Raw genomic sequence first — 22,490 nt, forward strand, 5'->3', positions numbered from 1 at the left:
AGCCCCGCTCCCCTCACAGTCCCTGGTTCTCAGGTGCAGTGTGAGTGGCATGCAGCGCTCTGGTGCGGCAGAGTGGCGGGCTCGCCCCGTTCTGCTCTAGTGCCCCCTGGCATCGCCCCGATGGCGGTGTGGTACCCATGCCCCCGTGCTTCGGGTATGCTGTGATCAATGACGTGTCCATGCCAGCTCGCTCCTCTTACACTGGTGGTTTCTCGGACCCTGTACGCCCCCGTTCCCTGGGGTCATGCCCGGTGGTGCCCTATTGCTCCTGAGCCCCACGCCAACTCGAGAGTGTTGTGCCCACTGGTAAGGGCATGCTCTCTGCCAGACGCACTACTCTGGTCATACGTGCACCACCTACCCGAGCATCAAAAGCCCAGCGGGGCGGCCGTGCCCATCAAGGTGTCACTCCCGCTTTCAACACCTAATCCCTCACCTCCTGCGCGTCACCGCCCCTCCCACCGCCCGGTATATAGTGCCGCGCCTTCGGGGAGGGCTGCTAGTGCACAGGTGACAGGCGCTGCACCGCGACTCGGAGCGTCCTCACTCACCTGCCAGTGAGCCCCTCGCCTGCGCTCAGCTCCGCGCTGGTAACCTGCGACCCCCTCAAGGCTCTTCAGCTGCGCCTGCACCCCCTTCACCCGCTCACCTCCTGCTCCGGACGTCTCCTCACCTGCTTCGCCCTTGCGGCCAGCTTCACCCCTCTCCCCCTGCTGTGAACCCGTGCCCTTTCCCTGGCCCGCTCACCCGCTGCCAGGGCTGCACCGAGTTCCACCCTGGCAGGGTTGGAGAGCTGAACAGCCCCCGTGGACCGCGCAGCCTCTCCCCTCATCCTCGGCCCACCTCTGTGCGTTCTGCCTTTTCACCAACAACTCTAGTCTTATTCTATCACTATTCTAACCTCCTCTCCAACTGTATCTTTTCAATTTCCTTCACTTCTTATTTAATTTAAATATTCTGCCTATCTTTTTCCTTTATTAGCATCTCTTTCATTTGTTCTCGTGTTTTTCTGCTCTCTGTACTGCGCAGCCTCTTTTTCTCGGTGTTTGCAGTCCTTATTCCTAACATGTCTTGCATTTACTAACTTCCAGTTGTTCCGTCTATTCTTCCCCTAATTACTGCCCCGCTGCTCCCTTTTTCATTTTAACCCTTTACTCCTCCCTGACTCCCCAGGCCCCTTCCCCTCTGACCTTCTTGCACCCCAGAGCCACTAAAGGATGGGCGCCCCAGGGGACATAGGTTCCTTCGTTGTCTGGGACTACTTGGTCTTCGCCCTCATGCTGCTCATCTCGGCCGTCATCGGCATCTACTACGCCTTTGCTGGCGGTGGACAGAAGACCTCCAAGGAATTCCTCATGGGCGGGCGCAGCATGACGGCCGTGCCGGTGGCCCTGTCCCTCACGGCCAGCTTCATGTCGGCAGTGACCGTGCTGGGGACCCCGTCCGAGGTGTACCGCTTCGGCTCCATGTTCGGTGTGTTCGCCATCACCTACGCCTTGGTGGTGGTCATCAGCTCCGAGGTGTTCCTGCCCGTCTTCTACAGGCTGGGCATTACCAGCACCTACGAGGTGAGTGGTCCTGTCTGGGGGAACCGAGGGGGCGGTATGGTGGGAGAAAAAGTGCCTTTTCTGAAGTGTAAAATCTGATGCAAAAGAAATAACTTTCGAATCGTTGCTATTTTGGGGCCGAAGGGAATTTGGAGGTGGAAAGGGCCGTTTACAATGACTGAAGGCACAGGTGGTGCCCCATCTCTGCTGTAGAAGGGATGTATGGCAGGATGAATGGCTTATTATAATGCAGTGTATGACCCTTGGAATAAGAATGCAAGCCCAGAGAGAAGAGAACAACTAGTATCTCTAGGTTTGAAAGGATTATCTTATTAAGAAGAATGATGGGCATTTTGGGTCTGGAATGAATGGCATTCTCCAGGGGGGTCACAGCCTCAGAGAAACACCGTGTTCTTTTAGAAATACACGAATACCACCATTTGCAGAGAATAATGCATATTTTAAACAAGAAAACACGTGAGAGGGGAAGCTTGGTCAAAGAGAAGAAATTCCAGACACTACACTACCTCTGACATATGTGATCTTATGTGGTTCTAGAAAAAGCCCATTCTAGAGTAAAGAATTTTTTTTTTAGAAGGAAACAGGTATTTTTGTTGGGGGGAGGGGGTTGATGAAAGACTGCATTTTTTAAAATCAAGCTTGGGGTCATACGTAGATGAAGGATTTTACCTCTACAGGGAAGAAAGAACATTTTATAGTGAAGGATGGTTAGTTTTGGGGGGAAAAATATAAATTTAGGGTGAAAAGGTACTTTTTGCATGACAAGCACATTATATAGCAAGCCACAACTTTCCACCTAAATTCTTCAGAACAAGAATATATTTTGTGACTATATGATGCGCATGCTGGGGAAGAAAACAATCCGTTTTGGAGGCGAGGTAATCTTGTGGCAGAAGGAAGACTCTTAAATGGGAACAAAATGCTTTCTGGCGAAGAAAGAATGACATATACACATTAAGAATGATAGACCCTTCTTTGTGGGAGGACGGAAAGCTATTTTCTACAGCTATGTTACATACGTTAGATGGGAGCGTCTGATCCCACTGGCTGGTATCTTCCCTTTAAGGATGCTGAACAATCACCCACTGAGGTGGTATGAGTCATCATGTCAGCTCCTCATCCTATTATGTTTCCTGAGTCAGGTGGGCTGCACAATGAGATGTTCATTTTTTGGGGACCAGGTGGAAGACTGCTCACAAAGTAGAAGTTTCTATCAATACTTAAATATGCTATCCTTAGTATTCTGAATGTTGAGAGGAATGGAGGCCTCCTAAACTGACATCAAATTAACTAGTAGTAGACAATATTGCTTTACTCAAACCCCAGTAAGGTAAAGTTAAAAGCCGATGAGACACTGTGGGTAGTAGTTAGCCCTTGAGTCCATACCTCACCATGTTTCAGCCAATACGAAATCCCCAGAAGGTGTCTCCGGATTTCTATAGGACCAGGTCCCTATTGCAATAACCTCTGTCTTATCTGATTAGGTGTTCCGATGGTGTGGTGTATGCAAGATGGACAGGAGTAAATATAAGCAAATTAGTATGAATTCCGCAAGTTGCTAGTTTCTGACTGTTAAGTCATAACTGAACCAGGCATAATACCTATGATCATGGTACACATGCATTCTCCAATGTATCAATAGAAAGAATTGCAGCCATTTTAAGAACATCAGAACTGTATTATTGTGCTGTGTCAGGGCTCTTGGGAAACATACTGTTTTGACAGTAAGCAAGAGGCATCTACTGCTGAAAGAGTTTTAGGAGCATACAGATATGTAGGAAAAATGATGGACATATACATATGAAAGAGGCCATTTCGAGAGAAAAACACATTTAAACGGAGGTAAATTGACTTTTGAGAGAAAAGGTATACATTGTGTGACAGAATGAATCTCATTTGAGGGAGAAGTAATGGCACGCTCGAGTTGGAAGACAAATGCTTGAGTAAGATGGAATGTTCAAGGGAGCACGAGTCTCATTTCAGTGAAAGAGGCGTTTTAATAGGTAGGACACCCGTTTTAAAGAGCGGGAACAGTATATGTGAGTCTTCCAGAGGTCGATAGATGAATATACACCACAAGCAGTATGGGCTTTGGTGGACTGACAGCAAGGACGAGGAGGGATATTTTGGTGAAAGAAGCAGAAGAACAGAATTTGGGATTGAAATGAGGATCAGGACAGTAGGTGTACAATGTTACATGAAAGGTGACAGTCTTTATAGCAGGTGAAATACATTTCTTGGGAGATGGAGGAAACCCCGGTATTTGTGCAGTAGTACAGCCAGTGCGTCATGGGCCCTAGTGCAAGGAAGGAGCCCCCCTCCTGGCCTCTGTTTCAACGGTGACACATAGCTACAGCCAGGGTTTAATGGGCTCCTCAGGCCTCGGCCCTGGTTCACTGCACCTGCTACACCCATGGAAACTACGCCTGTGTACTTGTGGAGAAGGAAAACGTCAAGGACAAATAGTTATTGAGTGCTGATCTCATGCAAAATTCCATTTGATAATCACAAATATAGCTGCTTGAAAGAGTTGCTAACGTGCATTTTCCAACGTCACCTGGCCTGCTGTGGGGTAAATCCCACTTGATTCGAGTCTCTTTTTGAACTGGTTGTTGAGGGCATATGGAGGCATGTTTAAGTCACCACGTCCCATTCACCTGGAGAATTCCTCTAGTTATTTTTTTCAAACTAGTTTTTATAGTGCAAAGTTCAAAACCGCTATACTCCAAGTGGGTCTAAAAAAACACTTTAAACCGGACAACTACAGTTTCTACCGAAGGGTTAGGGGCGGGGGGGGGGGAGGAGGAGGGGGGAGTTGAACCGAGGTGGAGAGTTGAATAATAGGGAAAGCGAGGGGCAGATATACTTCGAGGAATGGGGTGATGAGAGAGAGCCAGAGGATTAGAATAATCCTATTTAAATACTGTTTGTCATTACGTTTGGGATTGCATCCTTTTGGGTGCACTTGAGTATATAATTATAGCATTATAAGCATCAACCGGATGACAGAGTTGGTTTTGTAACCCTTATGTCATTTTAAGTGAGGAAAGCTAAGAGATGGATTCTACAGCCGGGTAGGGATGCAGGACTTTGCCCTCTTTAAGGCTGTATCACTAATAGATTATTGCAAACCTATGCCATTATTAGGTGGGTAAATGCGCTGTTGGATTATGATTTCCACAAACGTATATCAGTTGTTTGTGAAGAATATTGCATGCTAATTTATTCTACAGCACGTTATATTTAACACATCATATAGGCGAGTTTGTGAATGTTTCTTTTTATTTATTTATTACGTTAGGCTTGGCACAGAGTGTGAACTGCACGATTGCAAGACATTCATTATACATTGGCTTGCTACTGAGGGTCATATATGTAGCGAGTGCTCCCATTTCCTGTGTTCCTGTGAGGGACAGGATGGACTTTGTTAACTGACAGGGCAGTTAGGGTGAGTGGGCCTGAATGCTCTCCATGTCTGTACTGTACTTACTTACAACTTGCTTCAGCATGGTTTTAAGTTATTCCAGAATGGACTGTGGGTTTCACTTGACAACATGTGTATGTGCAATTGTGCAAGTACTGCAGTTTGCCACTGAGTTTCTTACCAGTGGGCATAATGCAAAAAAATAGACAGAAAAAATAAACTTATTATAGTGCAAATTTCTGCCTAGCAGTTATTGATAGATATAAGTATCTTTACGTGCTAAATCATAAATGATGGTTGAAACTGAATACAGTTATAATTCCATTCATTTAAAAACTTGTGAGGTATGTGTGATGATATTTCTGTTTTCCGTGGTATGGCAATATGTGTGTGGTGTGTCTATATGTGGATGTCTGTGTATGTGTTTATACGTATACTGACGTGTGATATGTTAGGTTTATGTGTTTTGGGCAGGGCCTCTGGAATTACGCAATTCTGTGGCCGCTGCGCTTACGGTATAATTTTGAATTTGAGGCCTAGGCCTCATAATCCATCATCTATTGCATAATCTCCCAAAAATGCTTCTGGCCAATATAGATCCAAAGTTACTAAAAAACGAACAACATGTATTCCAGCACAGGGAAAGGCTCTTTCATTTCCTTATTGCTGTATTTGATTGTTAAAGTGGTAGTAATAAGGTGAACATTTTCTCCATACAGTGTTATTAACACCGATACAAATGACAAAATAATGAACCATCAGAAAATATGCTGCATATGTCATATAATTTGCCTTTTATTGCTGCATATTTAGTCAACCCAGTCACATTATTTGGTTTTTCCCTGCCACATAATTTCAGTGGGTCATGGGTATGCTGTGTGCTATGTTTTGGTATGCATCCATGATAATTAAGTGCATTCTATGTGAAGTGTGTGAAGTTGTGGTGTATATATAGTGATTGTGGTCTGTGTGAATATATGAGACATAGAATTTATATTTTAATGTATGTGTGTCCATGTGTGCTTGTGTTTTGTGCATGTAAGATTATGTGTCTGTTACTCTTTGAGAAGTTGGAGGGATGATGTTTGAGGAGAGAAATGCAACGTATTAGTCAAAATTAAAAAATAACGAGCATCTATCAGCATCAAACACAAATATATTTTTCTTCCATGGAATACATTTTTTTCAGACAATTTTTCACTTGTTAGACTAACGCAGCTCTCCACAGAGACGAAAGTTTTATGTGCTACAATACTCTCAATTAAATTACAGTACAAAAAACCCTGGAAACCTATATAATCTAAAACAAATATTTACAGACTCTGCATTAAAAAGTAAAGGAATGTTTTATGGAATCCTTGAGTAACCATTTATTTACTTGGATCACATTAGATATTTCCTGTGTATGAGAAAGTGGTTTATTGGTTGGGGTGCATGGTAATCCACCACAAGTAATAATGACACTATTCATGACACACAACTGTACTTGAAGATCTCCTCTCAAGAGGACATAAAAACGCTAAATGCTGCACTTGCACAAACCCAACAATGGTTAGCTCAGAACCATCTGCTATTGAATACTATCAAAACGGAATTCCTTTTGATTGCCCCCCCCCAATCAATCAATCAACTCCTACCCTGGATTGACTTAAACAACTCACAGCTCTGAACTGCACCCCTCATATCGTAGACTCTGCCAAACCTCTTGGCATCACCTTGGATAAACACTTAAACATGCATGCACACATCAGTGCAACTAATAGGGGAGCCAACTTTCAACTTACCACCCTTAAGAAAATCAAGCCTTTCGTCCCCCGAAGACATTAAGCTGGCGGTTCAATCCTTGGTAATCTCTAGGTTGGAATATGGTCTAGTGATCCATGCTGGATTTCCCAAAGCTCGTTTGGCCCCACTCTGAGCTACCCTGAATGCATCGGCTAGACTCATCACGGGCTTTAGAAAACATGACCATATTTTCCTGGTCTTTAAGCAACTAAATTGACTATCTATTGAAGCCAGAATCCGATTCAAGATAGCTTGGCTGACCCATAACGCCATACATTATAACACTCCGATCTACCTGGCAAATAAGCTTGAACTCTCGGGCTCTGCCCGGAACCTCAGAAGTACGTCCACCCTACTCTTGAAACCACCAAGATTCAAAGAGAAAAAATCCTACAATCGTACTTTCTCCAGAGTGGCTCCAAGAATTTAGAACTCTCTGCCTCCTGAGATCAGATCCAATCCCTCCACAATATCTTTCAAGAAACTCTTCAAACGGCTACTCTTGAACGATCTTTAACATCATCAACTGATTCTCACGCTCTTGTCTGTTAATATTTAAATTCTTACTGTTATACATGACTGCGCTTTATTGTAAGCTGATATGTTAATCTGTTTTTGTGCTCTAGGATACCTAGGACACCACCTACTCTTTACAGGCTTTGTTTTCCCTCGCTGCTTGTAACCTCACTTACTGTCCCCATTGAGTTTGTTACCCTCGTTTTTGCCTTGTCTGTACAGCGCTCTGATACCCGTTTGGGTCGTGTTCGCGCTTTATAAAACTTTTAAAATAAATAAAAAATAAATTCATGTTAGATTCAGTAATGGTTTCAGTAATTTAAACCTAAGCTCAGATCCTGGTAGCTATGGCACAGTCTGCAGGTTGAAAGTTGTAGATGAAGAGGGTTCCATGTTGACAAATGCTGGTTGACATCAGGCCAACTCGAATGGAATTGATGCTACTCAGAAGAATGTAGCTGGAGCTGCGGCGAAGTCAGGCCACTGGCGATGTACCCTCGATGGATCAGCGGGCAGAATGGTCCCGGTCCCTTAATGATTCTCCAAGCAGAAAGTTAGCAAAAGGTTTCTAAGTCCCATGTTTTTAGGTTTAGGCAAGAGGAGTATGCTCTGACATTAACCAAGGGTTCCAGGACGTTAGGAATAGCCCTTGTCAGCCAAGACTCACTCCAACAGAAACCACCAGCAGGGTCCAGGGCAGGTAAAATCTTTAATTGGATTCCAATCGAATCAAGGAAGCTGCATGTGCAGGAACTAATCATAAGTCGGCTCGACTACGGAAATGCTCAGTTGGCCTCCATTAATGAGGAGGTCTATTCCAGACTCCAAGTCTTGCAGAATGCTGCTGCTAGGCTGGTACTAAACCTCCCATCGAGGTCTCCATCTGCATCCTGTCTGAAACTCTCCACTGACTCAGCTGGTATCAGCCTAATAGGATGCTTAGGCTGAGTACCACATTTCTCCTTACCCCTTGTAGGTTCAGCACCGCCAGGAATGGTGGTAGATCTTTCTCCCACCTGTCTCCTGCTTTTTGGAATGAACTTCCATTACAGATCCGCATTATCACAGACCACAAGCTGTTCTACAGGGAATTAAAAAGTTGGCTATTTGATCACCTATAACGGCCCTCTCAGTTCAATTGGCCTTCAGCTTTTACAGGAGTTTTACGCTAATGCCATGAGACCCTTGGGTGATATGTGCGCTAAATAAATTTCTTTGACTTGACTTGACTTGACTTCAGGCCCAGTTGAATTTGATCAGCTGTCCTCTCCCAGCAATTGTAGGCTTCTTGCAGCTTTTGTGTCCCTGTAGCTACAAGAGGTCATCCAACTGACCATTGGAATCCACTTCTTTGGGATTAAGTGGGAGCAGGTTTAGCCCACAGGCCTCTCCTCACAGATCTCAACTGCAGGTACAGGCCTTTTTCACCCTTCCGCAAGTCCATTAGTATTCTGCAGATGGTGACCTGGGGTGCCACATTTATGCCTTGCCCTGCTGTGAGTGGGGTGACCCATGGCCACTCACTAACCAATAGGGAAAAAGTTCAGAGGGGTAATTCTACCTACTTTGGCAGCAGTCCCTTTATGCCTTACTATAAACAATCCCAGAGTGCCCCTCTCTCCCTAAATCCAACATGACAGAACCTTTCTTCCCCTGTGCAGAGCTCCTGTGCCCACCGTAGAGTTGTGCCAGGGAAATGAACAACCCCTCCTCTGTGGACAATCAGAATGGGTTCTGTGGTAGCTCCTTTTCAACTGGGATTAGAGCCAGGCTGGCTAGGAAGACAAAAAGAGAGGCAGATCCAAGTGAACTACCTCTGCCACTGACAGAGAAGGCATTCTTTGAAGATATGCAAGGGGCTGGGCACAGTCCCATGCAAGCCTGTCACGGAAAAGTCAACCTTTCCTCACACCCAAGGCCTTTGTCTAAGCTCCGGAAGCCGATTCACCTATTCAGCTCCTGTGTGACGGTTGGAAACTCACCAAATGGGCTTCTAGATGGTTTAGGAAGGTTAAAGATGACTTTTTGAAAGAGGGTTCAGTAAAATATTTGTTACAAAGCAAATTTGACCAATGAATTGGGTTTGTAGTAAATATTTTAAAAAGTCCAAGAGTGAAATTTATTGATGTATCCCAATGAATTCCAATGGAACAGGTAACCCTGCTATAGCTTTTATGTAATTTTCACTGTAAGGACATGTTTAACATTAAACATCTACATGTCGTACACTTAAATACCATGCATTCCTCGTTATGGGCATTTTAAGGCCTACTTGGGGGTGACATTAATATTTTGGAGGAGGGATTATGCTTCTCAAAAGAGGTTATTTCGACAGGTTGAATTTGCAGTTGAAACCTGGACAGTCAGGTTACTGGTGGCAGGCATGAAGTCATATTTTGCATTGCCACTGTAGTGGTGGCACAATATGTTCTGCATTCCTCTAGTGATATTTAACTTCTAGGTCCTGGGTATACTCTGTACCATATACTAGGGCAGACGTCTTCAAACCTTTTTGCTGTGAGCAACCCTCCCCCCCCCAGCAAAATCTTTTTGACTCAGCCCCCCACCAAAACTTTACGGCAGTACTTGGGCGAGTGAAAGGGTGAGGGCTGAATGTAGTGTGTGGGCTTATAACTTATGGGGTCATTTTTCTGTAGCTCACAATCCACAGTAAATATGAGACTTATAGAAGTGCAAATATATCAAGCAAAAACACTACTACCTAGAATTTGGGTGTATTGAGCCCCTCACACTCCTGGTACCCAATGCAACTGCATCTATTACACTAATGATACCTACGACCCAGAGTAGCAGACTGAGTCCTTTGCCTCTTTCACCCCTTCCCTACCACGCCTCGCCATTACTCCAATCGTGAAAGAGATGCTCTGTCTCTTTCAGAATGAAATTATCTTCCACAAGTTGCCCACCACTTTGCAGCAAGGGCTTCCTCAGCCCAAATGATAACATGGAAAAGGAGATTCCAATGCTGTTTTATATATAAAGGCAGTCATAATTTTACGTAGTGGGCCTCTCAAATTCTTCAGTTATGAGAGCCACTGCCTGATAAAGAGGGCTGCACCTTTTCGAAGACATTGACCTCCATCTTGCCATATTTTCCGCTCTGCCATCTCTCTGAGGCCTAAGCTAATATGTCTCCCCTGATTCAATTTTCCCGTCTCTTGGGCTGTTGGTCCAAGGCCCAAAGCAACACTGGCACAGCAGTGGTGCACTGTGTCCAAACGTAAGCAAGGAATGATATTAAAGCCATACCAATGGGGTTTAGAAGGTGCCTCACACCACTGGGCCCCTGTGGCACTGCATCTGCTGCACAAATGATACCCACTCCTCTACCCATCTAACTGGACATCACCCCTAGGCCTGGGTCCTAAAGCAGGCTGTCTTCCTCCTTGAGTAAAACAAATGGGGAGGGAAAATCACATCCCGCCCCCTGTTGTTTTGGACCTCCTCGCTGCACAGAAAGGGTCACTTGGGCCATAATGCTAACAGCAAAATAGTGTTCCTCCCATCCTTTTGTTAATAACAGACATCATTTGGTTGCAGTGGTACCTCATTGCATTGCCCCAGTGTCACTGCACCTGCCACACTGATGCCAGTGATGGCCTTTAAAAAGAAATCTGCACCTTCCTCAGTGCACCTTCCTCAGGGGACCTACCTGAGGAAGCTGTGCCTGTCCATTTGTAAAGGAAAACATTACCCCCGACCCCCATGCAGCACTGTCTCCCTGGGCCATCTCATTTATACGATCCATGGACAGAGAACTAAACAAGACTCAGGCTTTCCCACCAGGCTACTTGCTATCTGAAAGAAATGTAAATGTGTGCAATTGGTTAATCACCTCATGTAAAGGCTGCTTGGAACTGAGTACAGGTTTTCGTTAATGGAGTCTCTAGAAGCTTCATGGTAAGAACGATGTATTCTTTTTTAGAGGTGATCTAGGGGTGTTAAGTTTTGGAAAGCGTCCTCTTATTGGGCTTCTAAAAATGTTTGCACTAGGTATAGTGTATTACTAAAGATAATCTCTGAAATCACTTGTTTTATCATAAAATTTAATAATTTTGAGCAGCCTACCTTATACCCAGCCACTGGAAATATTACATTTTGCAGCTGCAGAATTTTCCACACAATTATAGATTTTTCGCTTAATTCACCATTTGGTGCGTAATTAGTAGATTTTATAATAAAATGTGTTTCTAGATCAAATGGATACAAAGTTACTAAAAATGCCACAATACATTTTACAGCGCAGTGGAAGGCCCATTGCAAAGTTTAATTGGTTACATTTCTGTTGCTTATTGCTGTATTTGGGTGCTAAACTGATACTAATGAGGAAAACCCTTTGCTCAGACAGTGGTAGCATGTGTAAAAATGTAAAAATAACAAAGTAATTCCCTAAAAAAATAAAAACACACATTAAGCTTCACGTTTTACCTTTTTTGACGAATAATGTAGTCATCCATTCCATATAGTTCCAGTGGCCATGCTGATACTGTGTGCAGTACAATTTTTAAATAATTACTTGCATATTAAGTGCCTTATGGTGCAGGCTAGGACTTTATTGCATTATAAATCACAAGCCACTATTACGCACTGCGCCAACCAGGATTTAATTGTGTGACTCTTTGGTCATACAATTAGGCATCTGCAGTGATCACATTAACCAATCTAGGCATCACAACATAAAAGAAAGGGCTCCCAATGATTAGTTCAATTTGCATTTATTTTTCATTTAAGGTATGTGCATTTTTAAACAGAAGCATCAAAATGGGCATGGTCACTCAAAAAGAGACATTTTCTTACACTGTGCCACAGACTTTAGGCTGTGACTAATTAATGGAACATTTGCCAATTCTTAAAGAGATAAAGAAGACTGTTTACATGGAAGATCCCTTACAAAAAACATGTAAAATCTAAATGTAGCTTGCCTGCTGCAGACCACAGAAAATAATAAATTGTGAAGTTTACAATCCATACAATAAAAATGTTAAAAAGAAATCAAAGCACATTGTTGAAATACTATCAGAAAAAGAAAGACTGGAATGAAGAAGTCTAACTTTACAACCTGTGAAATATGGGTAGACCAATTGACCTAATAAAAAATAACTTTTGTTGTATCTTTAGGCAAAGTGGAATGTGTTTTGCTACTAGCAAAGGGTACTAATAGCGTTAGCATTTAACAAGTCACACACACGGCTGATTATTATTGCACAAACCTCAATTAATTGATATCTCTAAAGTGCTCATTCGAATAAATGAAATATATTGCCCTCTCTAAAGTAACAACTTGCAACTTTAGCAACGGGTTTAGTTCAACCAAAAATAAATATGATCGTGTATGAAGCAATTTTTGGTGTCCCATTTTCTGCCATTATCTAAGGTTTATTAGATGGCGGTGTGTTTTGCAATTTCTGTGTACTGTTTGGAGCTCCAAGTGCATTTCATTCTGAAAACTTCAAGAGAGCTATTATTCAATTAATTTTGTATGTTCTTGTGCGCAGTTCATAATTATACACCTATCACCAGAAATGACAGTGGTACACAAAACATATATAATCTAAGCTAAGTTAGTAAACAACAAATTTACATTTCTGGTCTTCTCAGTAGTTCTGAAATATTTATGTGATCTATCCAACTTAGTGTGTCAATGAAAGTTAAAATAACTCCCAAATGTGTTCTCTATTTATCACTGTACTGTTATACAATAACACTCTTGCCGTGCCCATACCTTGCCTATTTTTTTAAGACCACGCCTACTCCATCTTAAGCCATTTTGTTCCATTGCTCCGCTTTGTTGGGTTGTATTTCAAAATATACATTTTTAAAAAACATCAAACTACAAAAAAAGATTCTAGAATATTGCCTACCACGATATTATCAAACTCTTTATAGGTGTACTATTCCTAACTCCACCTCTATGTACCATGACGAATCGGAATTTAGCATTTATTAAATATAACTATGTAGCCCAGTGTTTCCCTATGGAAGCAGCCAGCCTTGCTAAAGGGAAAATAGCTTTTTGTGATATTTCTTGCAATGGACATGTCTACTTTTAAATGCCATGTACCCCGTCTTTATTTGCAATAAGGCTACTTAGGGGAAGTTTATTGAAATCTAAATCTAAATGAAGGGTTAGTCTTGTCAAAAGGGGATATTTTGACAGATTGAAGTTGCAGTTTAAAGCTGCTACAGGCATGTTAACTCTGTTCAGTTACCAGGCTACACACAACGTTAGTCTCTCATGTACAGCCCACTCACGTGCTCCCTGACGTGTAAGCTCATTGCCCCTTACCTAGCTGCTTTATCTTAAAAGTTGGACACCGGTGGTAAACATGTGCATTTCAATTACTGTTACATTACAGTGAGTCAGACTTTGGCAGTGAGACTCATCCATAGTGAAGGTCAAAAAAATGGGTGATCTAAAGCAGAACGATTCTGGCGGACCAATGGTCCGAACCATTTGCAGCAGGATGAATGACTTCAATATTCATACATTGCCCAAATAAACGTCCTGATTGAAAACCCGTATGATCCAGACAATAAATATCTTGTATCTCATGTGCTCCTTAAACTTGAAATGGAGCCAGAATGTCCTCTGTCAGTAGGAGACAAATATTAGGAGATGCAAGAAAACGACAGCATCGTAAAGTTTGTGAACACCACTAAGCATTTGTTGTAGTCAACCTAAAGTGTACTAGCATGAAAATGGAAAGTAAAGGGATGAACATCAAGATTCATGCAAATCATATCTTATTGGGAGGTTGAATGCACAATGAATGGGACAATATTTCCTATACAACTGTATCACATTAAGGGCAAAAGCAAAAAAGAGGATTGCACAGAAAGGTTTTGAGATTTGCAAACAGGGATGATTTCCCCCCCGTTGTAATAGCTTGCGGTTTTTATGATTAGCATTCCTCACAGAGATGTGTTCTGCTCTGCAAACACAACCTCGAGAAATAAAAATGGATAAACTATCAGTTTTTTTCCAATTAGCCTTAGTCGTTTTGATATTCAATCCCAGTAGAATCTACAGCAGTGCCATGTGACTGTCAGTGTATTAAACCCCACATTGGCATGTACCCATGGGCACACTGAAAGTGGGTCAAGTACCAAGATGTCCCTGGAATTTGAAGGACTTCCTTTGCCACGTTTGACCAAAAAAGGAAAAGGAACTTAAAATTGACATCAGATGGAACAGGTCTCCCATATTTTCCTGGTAATGCCAGCACATATCCACCGGGATGAGTCTCATATTATTTATTCTAGATCTTCATTATAAGTCTGGGCACAATGATTTGCAATCACCCATTCAATGCAAATTGCAAAATGTCATCATGTCTCTGTTTTTAAATGATGTTCATATCCCCGCCTCCCCCCCCCCCCCTCCCGGAAAACATCCCTATGCGTGGTTTTCACATTTTTATACTTGAAGTTAATTGTAAATTATACTCGGTAAATTTGCAAAAAGGTGCAAATAAAGAAAAATATGGATGATGGGTGCTAATTCCAGGTTTACAAACTTGTAAGTGCGGGTACTATATGATGATGTTCGATTATAAGATACCTCAATTTATAATACATTTTAAAACAATAATAGGTAAAACATTATCTTGTGACCTAAACAACTTCATTGCAATATTTATCATCAAATAAAAACACATTGAATTATGTTTTTTTTTATAACAACTTTTTATTGACTTTTTAACCGAGGTGAGTGAATAGCACTCAGTACAAATATATCTCATAACATCAAGCAGGACAGCACTGTGTACTGATATTTAGACCACAATCATCACATTGCTAGGCTAAAAATATTTGCACAATGAATGCTCTTGTACCCCCCACCCCCACGTTCCCCTATCCAGCCCCTCTCTTTCTTATCAGTGTCCCATAATGTTTGTAGACCATGGGGTGCCTGAGCAAGGTTCCAGATGTATACCCCTAGCTTCGGCCCACCCCTAACATATCTTGTAATGTTTCTGGGGACAGCCTCTCGCCTTGTATATGGGCCGTTCCATACCCATACAAAAGTCCATGCCTATGACCCATACCACATCCACACGTCATCTACCTCTTTCCAGGCCCTTGCAATGTCCCTGTTGGCTACTATTGCTCCACTTTGTTGGGTTGTATTTCAGCTAAAGGAGTGCCTCCTGGTTTCGTGTGCCACCCAACTCGTCTGTTACATGAAGTAATATCACTCTGGGATCTCTCTAAATGCTCAGGCTCAGCACTCTCTCTAATTTCCCCACAACCCCCTCCGAGAAAGGAGAAAGGACAGTACCAGAACGTACAGGATAAATTCCCCGGGGAGCTCCCGCACATTAAGCACCCACCATTTGATATCAAGCCCATGCGGGAGAGTCTGGCCCTGGTGTAATATACCCGGTGAAGCAGTTTCAATTGTATAAGTCTAAACTGTGAGGATAGCCTCTCTGGGAGCCTCTTGGACCTCTCTCCAATCATCATCATCAAGTGCTCCTATCCCTCATTCTCACACACTGCTTACAACCAACATAGGGTCTGGGACATTTCTCAGCAACATATTATATATCTGTTGTAGCTTATGTTATTTTATGTTTGTGAGGAGAAGCTTAGCCTCAAGTGATGAGAACTCTGGCACCTCAGTTGTGCCCTGAAGTGTCGGCAGCAACGCATGTCTGAGTTGCAGATACCTAAAACACTGACAGTGTGTAGATCATACTTCTTATGTAGCTCCTGAAAGGATTTCAGCACGCCATTGTGTAAAACGTACATCAAAGTCGAGATTCCCATATTTTCCCAATGCACGAAGCCTCGCAAGGCCACAACTTGTTGAAGATATGCTCCTCTCCACAACAGTGTTCCTATTGTAAGCCTGCCAGACCAGCCAGTGGCCTTGTTGGCTGCTGCCCATATCCCAAGTACCACCCCAGTAGCTGGTGGAAGAGATTCGGCACATCAACCTCGTATAGCAGGTGTGGGAGACCCAGCATACCTATAGCTCTCCCCTCAAGGGCATAGGCCGGTTCCAGGAAACCCCCAAACCACCAGTCATTGATACTAAATAGATGGGATGCCCAGTAAAACAAGCGAACATCAAATGTGGCTACTCCCCCTTTAAACACCGGCCTACAACACTTTTCTAAGGAGATGCCTGATGTTCCACCCCTCCCACACCTGACCCCCCACCCAGAGCAGGGTCTGCAACACTGCCATCAACTGTGTATAAAGAGATTCGGTCACTCAATGCATCACCCCATTCAAACCCTCTATAAAATGCATCTATTCCTACCCAAGCTGCGAAAGGTTCTATTACTACTGCAAATAATAAGGGGAAGAAGGGGCCCCCCTGACGAGTACCCCTCATTACTGTGAACCAGTCTGAGACCACCCCCTCACATGCACTCTGGCTCGGAGACTAGAGACTGGAGAACAAAATACAAATATCCTTGACAAACATAGGACAGCAGCCTCCTCAGGCAAGGAGAGCAAACATATAAGACCAATCAACCAATTTGAATGCCTTTTAAAAATTAACTGACTTTAAGGCTCCATGTTCCTCCATCCATTCACTTAAGACAATCGCGTTATGCGCCCGTCTCAGGTTAGACTCAGGTTATGGTTGTGTGACCCTCCGTGACATAAACCCTGACTGACTAGGATGAACAAGATATTCGATAACGTTCCGCAGACGGTTAGCCAGCACTTAAGCCCATACTTTCACCTCAACATTTAGGAGCAAGATGGGTCAAAAGTCTTCACATCGTGTACCGTCCGTATTGGGCTTCGGCAGCACCACAATGTCAGCCATCATGAGGTCAGGAGGCAGTTTGGCCCTCTATAGCACCTCCTGAAACATTCCCAGCATTACCTGACCTGCCTGAGGCCACACTAAGCGCCAGTATTTGGGCGGCAACCCATTGGGCCCCGGCGCCTTGCCTGACTGAAGCTGTGCCATGGCATCCCTCAGCTCCTCACTAGTGATCTCAGTTTCTAAGGCATCCCTATCGTCTAAAGGCGGGATGGGCATCGGCAAATCCTGCACAAACTGGTATAAATCATCTTGCTGCTCATCAGGTCTTCTTGATATACAGTCCTGTAATAGTCTGCAAGGCCATAGCTATTGTTTCGCTACCCACCTGCATTGTATTTCTTAATAATCTGTAAAACATATTATCCACTTTCCATCTGATTTCACATCTGCCACCAGGTAGGCCTATGTGCAAAGTTTTATAGAAAAACAAACCCTGTGCAAACTGATCAAGCTTCTCTTCAATAACAACGAATCATACTCCTTTGAAACGAGGCAAAGCCGCGCATGATTCATCGCATATGTCCAAGTTGTTTTATTGAAAGTGGGCGAAAATATGAGTCCGCCCCCACACATGATCCAGAAAGGCGAGTGGATTAAGTGAGGATTTCACTGCTCACAGCCCCGACCTTTGTCATAATTAGCAGCAGTTGTGCCATGCAGTTTTCTCATTGCCAGTACCTAGCAAAGGTGCCTTGCATCTTCGTGTAAGCAAGTCAAATGAGCCGCTACTTAGGGGGTGCAATACAGCCACAGTTATGGTGAACAGGGCCGCCCACACAGCTGGGGCAGGTACCACTGCACCTGATGTGCTATTGAGAGCTGCACCCCAACTCGCACCCATGTCTAGTACTGTTTGGGCTGACGCAACAATGAACTGTCATCCCCCAGTCAGTGTTTAGTCACAGTGTCTGACGTTATCATAAAGGTGGCTTGTTATGGGGCACTCCGTAAAGCAGCCATCCTACGTCTCACTTTCCAGGTCAACTTCCATCGCCCCTCCTATTCTTTAGTAATGGTACTTTCTGGGCACAGCCCCATTCCCAAGCTCCCTAGGAATTCTTGAGATCTTGTTGAGCATTATTGCCTTGTTACCTGGCATCACAACGCAGGGTTATATGAGGGAGATTGACACCACACTGCACACAGCAGCCATTGGTTTTTATCAGTGTTTTTGAATCCTGCCAGAAGGTCTCTTCATACACAAGTGGCTTGCAGAAAGAAAAGTTTAAAGCTTGGTTAGCTGTTTCCCCAATATGTATCACTAACGCATGCTCAAATATATAAAAACGATGCTATCGATTGAATCACAGAGCTTGATATGGGATGACAAAGTTTAATGACGCCACCAGATAATGTAGCGCATTATACAGTCCATGGCTATGCACTGTGTAATGCCCTACAATATCAACGTCCATGGCAATCCCGTGAAATGTGATATTTGCGAAAGTTGATTCAGAAGTCGTAGTGAGAATCACAATCTCCGACGATTGCATATTTGCTTTCCAGGTTCTGATGACAGTTTTTATAGATATTATATTCTGCTGATAATTTGGTGCATATCAGAATTAGCCGTGTTAAATAAGGAGTTATATGGTTTACGATAGACTGGGCAGCCATCCGTGCAGCTATGGCTCAGACGGATGCAGTTATAAGTGCGTGATACGTGTAAGCATATAAAGTGCACTCTTTGCTGTAGGGATGAGTAAAAAATGAGTACCTATAAGCATAGTTTTAGGCGTCTGGGATGTCAGGAGCAGCATCCTCAACCAAGCTCTCTTCTGGCAGGCAGAATGACGTCACTGTGGACAGGCTGGGAGCTTGCAGTCACCAGGCCTAGTGTCGTCTCGTGGGAAAGCACCGTTGGCTCGAGGCGCGCGCTTGCAGCTACAGTGCGCGTGTTTGATTTGGCTGGCGCCCCTGCAGTGGAATGTACTGAGTAAAGCCGGCATGGCGCTGCGTCCGATGAGATCAGAGTGACCTGTGTTCTTGCTGCTCCAGAATGACGGACCACAGGTGTTGTGTTGTTACAAAGAGTCAGCTGCAGCAGTTTTACCAATATGGCCGTGCTCTTAAATCAATCCGTATGCCTTGACTCTTTTCTGAACATTATTTGTTTCATTTCCTTGAGAATGAAGTAGCATTGATATCATGCCCTGTTTGCTTGACCCAAGCTAGATAACTCACTGGCTCACTCCCGCCCCCCTCAGTTTTCCACTCTCATGTGTTATGAGTTGATGCCAACATGGTTTCATGATTCACTGAAAAGATGAGTGAGTAACAATTTCGCCCATTTCGTCATTCAGTTCATGTGAGCACCAATCCAGTGACTCAGCACTATATCCACTCACTGCTGTGTTTGCATGTCCTCTCATCTGCATTAACTTACACAAAAAGGCCCAAAAACGTGTTTACTCATTCATTAATTCATATGTATATTCAATGTTATTAACTGACTTGCCTATTCACTCTATTCCCACCTCACTAACTTCCTCTTTCCTTCACTCGGGTGACCACTGACTTGCTCACACATTCACTCTCTTACTCACTGACTCACACAAGCAGACACATGCATTTCGCTCATCCTCTTATCCACACAATTACACACGCAATCCTTCACTTACAAACTTCAGTCTCTGCCCTTATGCACTGCACTGACTGGCTCACACATGCATCATTAAGAGCAGGGCGGAACTGACCATCACATTTAAAACTCATTATTCAGACAAGGCAATCTTATACAGTGGCCTTAACCGCAGATAAAAAGCATTAAAATCGGAGATAAAATGAACATTATGACTTAGTGTCATGAGAAAACACTAGGACATACTGTAAAGTAGTCAGTAATACGTTTTTGAGGAGCAGGGACCAGATTGGGAGAGGCAATAGGGGGAGAAAGTAGATTTTCCAAGACTCTCACATATTTTCTGGACCTTGCGAGCGTTTGAGTGTCTGTTCGTGTAAAGCAAAGTGCAGATGCCTCCAAACATGTATTAATGCCCCTATTTTGATATATTGGCTTTAGGAGAACTCTTTTAGGGGCATCTAAGACAGGACAGCAGCACAAAAGATTAAGCCATGATTCAGACCTGTAGTTGCACCATCTGCAAGCCCCCTTCTCTCCACTTGGGGCCCATCGGTTAAAAGCAATGGATCGCCGGCCTAGGAGATGCATAAGCATAATGTTTCTACGGGTCAATGCGCTTAAGCTGTCAATAAGATATGGTTGCGGTAACCCTGGGAGGTAGGATTCATTCAAAGGAAGCAAGATAGTAGACAATTTTAATGCCCGAAAGTCCATCTGATAGGAGGTTTGTCTTGCCTGCTTGTTTATGGTGCTTTTCCAGACTGCGTAGAGAATAGAGTCTGCTGTTAATGTTGATTCATCAATTTGTAGGGATCTTATGGCCTTTACAATTTGATGATTACATGGGTTCCCAGAACTGGTGAAGGTTTCTTTGAAGTGAGCTTTAAGAGTATTATCTGCAGCTTTTAGTACCCTTATATAGTACTTCAGGGTATCTGCCTTGCAGGAGAAAGATTATCTTGTGAGGCCCAACTCCAGTCGTAGTCTTTCCCTGTGTGTATGTTTCAGGAGGCGAAAGATTCTTTTGTAGATAGTAATCTGGGCATGGTCAAGACTGGCCGTACAAGTGTCGGGAAAGGCTTGGTGCTCATAACTTAGAGCGGGAAGAAGGGTGGCCTTTTTTCACCTTCAGCATAGGTTCAGCTGAGGGACTGCTCAGGGACTGATTGAGTCGAGTCAGGCTGTATGTTATTGCTCCGGCTCTCTTTTTCAGGGCAGCTAAGTGGACTGATGGTCTAGAAGACCTACTAAACCATACCCCCAAGTAGTTGTACTTTGATGTCGATTTAATCTTTGCGGACCCGATGCTCCATGTTAGAATTTCTTTTTTTTTGCAGCTGCCAAACATCAGGACCTCAATCTTGTTCTGGTTGATTTTGAGAGCATTGGCTTTATTATATACATCAAGCTTGCTCAGGGCTCGTTGGAGGCCTGTGCGCTGCAGCCATGGTTATGTGCGCCAGGAAACCAGACCGTGCGTGTGGGTGCAGCGCCAAATATCACTCCAAACTCATGTATCAACAACTGAAAAGTTTATAGAAGGGGGGTATTACCCAGACATAGTCACTGGGACCTGGGTTCAATAAGTACTAAGAGGAAGGGATCCCAGTGTATACAGGGAGCAATTAAATACAATTCAAATGAGTTAATCAAAAACAATTATTTTGATCCGCAAAGTTTTTATTCACAGTGGGATCCGGTGTATTGAATATACGTAGCATAACATACAATCAACTGTATTGAAGGTCATACAGTGCCCCAGGAAGGGAAAGGGGGAAGTGATAGTGAATAGGTAAGGGAAGTGATGGGATTACGTGACAGTAAAATCAATCCTTCAAAGACCTGTTCATGCTATAATTAGTATAGCAACAGCTGCCATAAAACATGGCGACATTGTTTGAAAAGAGGCATACAACACAAGGTACAGTGTATATACAAAATATTGGCGTGTGGTTGCCGCAATTGAAAAAACCGTCGACGTTTCGACCCTCTGAAGTTGCAGGACAGTTTAACCTTGCTGTGGGGTCTTCATCAGGACGAGGGGGTGGGGCAGGGGACCACAGGGTCAAAAGTCCGCCGTGTGGTCTTAATTAGGAAATGGAAGACAATGGAGCTGCATCGATGGTCGCGTCCTGTATAGTATCAGGATTCGGTAAGTTCAGGCATCGTAGGGAATGGATCCGTAGTTTGTCTATCGGTAGGAATTAATCTGGAAGCTCCGTACGATTGATCGGCTGCCCTCGTACGGAGCTTCCAGATTAATTCCTACCGATAGACAAACTATACAGGACGCGACCATCGATGCAGCTCCATTGTCTTCCATTTCCTAATTAAGACCACACGGCGGACTTTTGACCCTGTGGTCCCCTGCCCCACCCCCTCGTCCTGATGAAGACCCCACAGCAAGGTTAAACTGTCCTGCAACTTCAGAGGGTCGAAACGTCGACTGTTTTTTCAATTGCGGCAACCACACGCCAATATTTTGTATATACACTGTACCTTGTGTTGTATGCCTCTTTTCAAACAATGTCGCCATGTTTTATGGCAGCTGTTGCTATACTAATTATAGCATGAACAGGTCTTTGAAGGATTGATTTTACTGTCACGTAATCCCATCACTTCCCTTACCTATTCACTATCACTTCCCCCTTTCCCTTCCTGGGGCACTGTATGACCTTCAATACAGTTGATTGTATGTTATGCTACGTATATTCAATACACCGGATCCCACTGTGAATAAAAACTTTGCGGATCAAAATAATTGTTTTTGATTAACTCAACAAGTGAAAAGACTGCATT

The 22,490-nt window shown here is 43.6% G+C and overlaps 1 protein-coding gene across 1 annotated transcript in view; it reads left to right on the forward strand.

The window, feature by feature from the left end:
* The first annotated feature begins 520 nt into the window (after positions 1 to 520).
* Positions 521 to 22,490, forward strand: part of LOC144818194 (sodium-coupled monocarboxylate transporter 1-like) — a 139,591-nt gene continuing 117,621 nt past the window's right edge. The window contains exon 1 of the mRNA XM_078675335.1: positions 521 to 1,568. Coding sequence (XP_078531461.1) covers positions 1,218 to 1,568 — 351 coding nt within the window. The 5' untranslated portion in view covers positions 521 to 1,217. The remainder of the gene's footprint in view (positions 1,569 to 22,490) is intronic.

Source organism: Lissotriton helveticus, chromosome 1_1 (assembly GCF_964261635.1).
Source record: "Lissotriton helveticus chromosome 1_1, aLisHel1.1, whole genome shotgun sequence".
Taxonomy (NCBI): domain Eukaryota; kingdom Metazoa; phylum Chordata; class Amphibia; order Caudata; family Salamandridae; genus Lissotriton; species Lissotriton helveticus.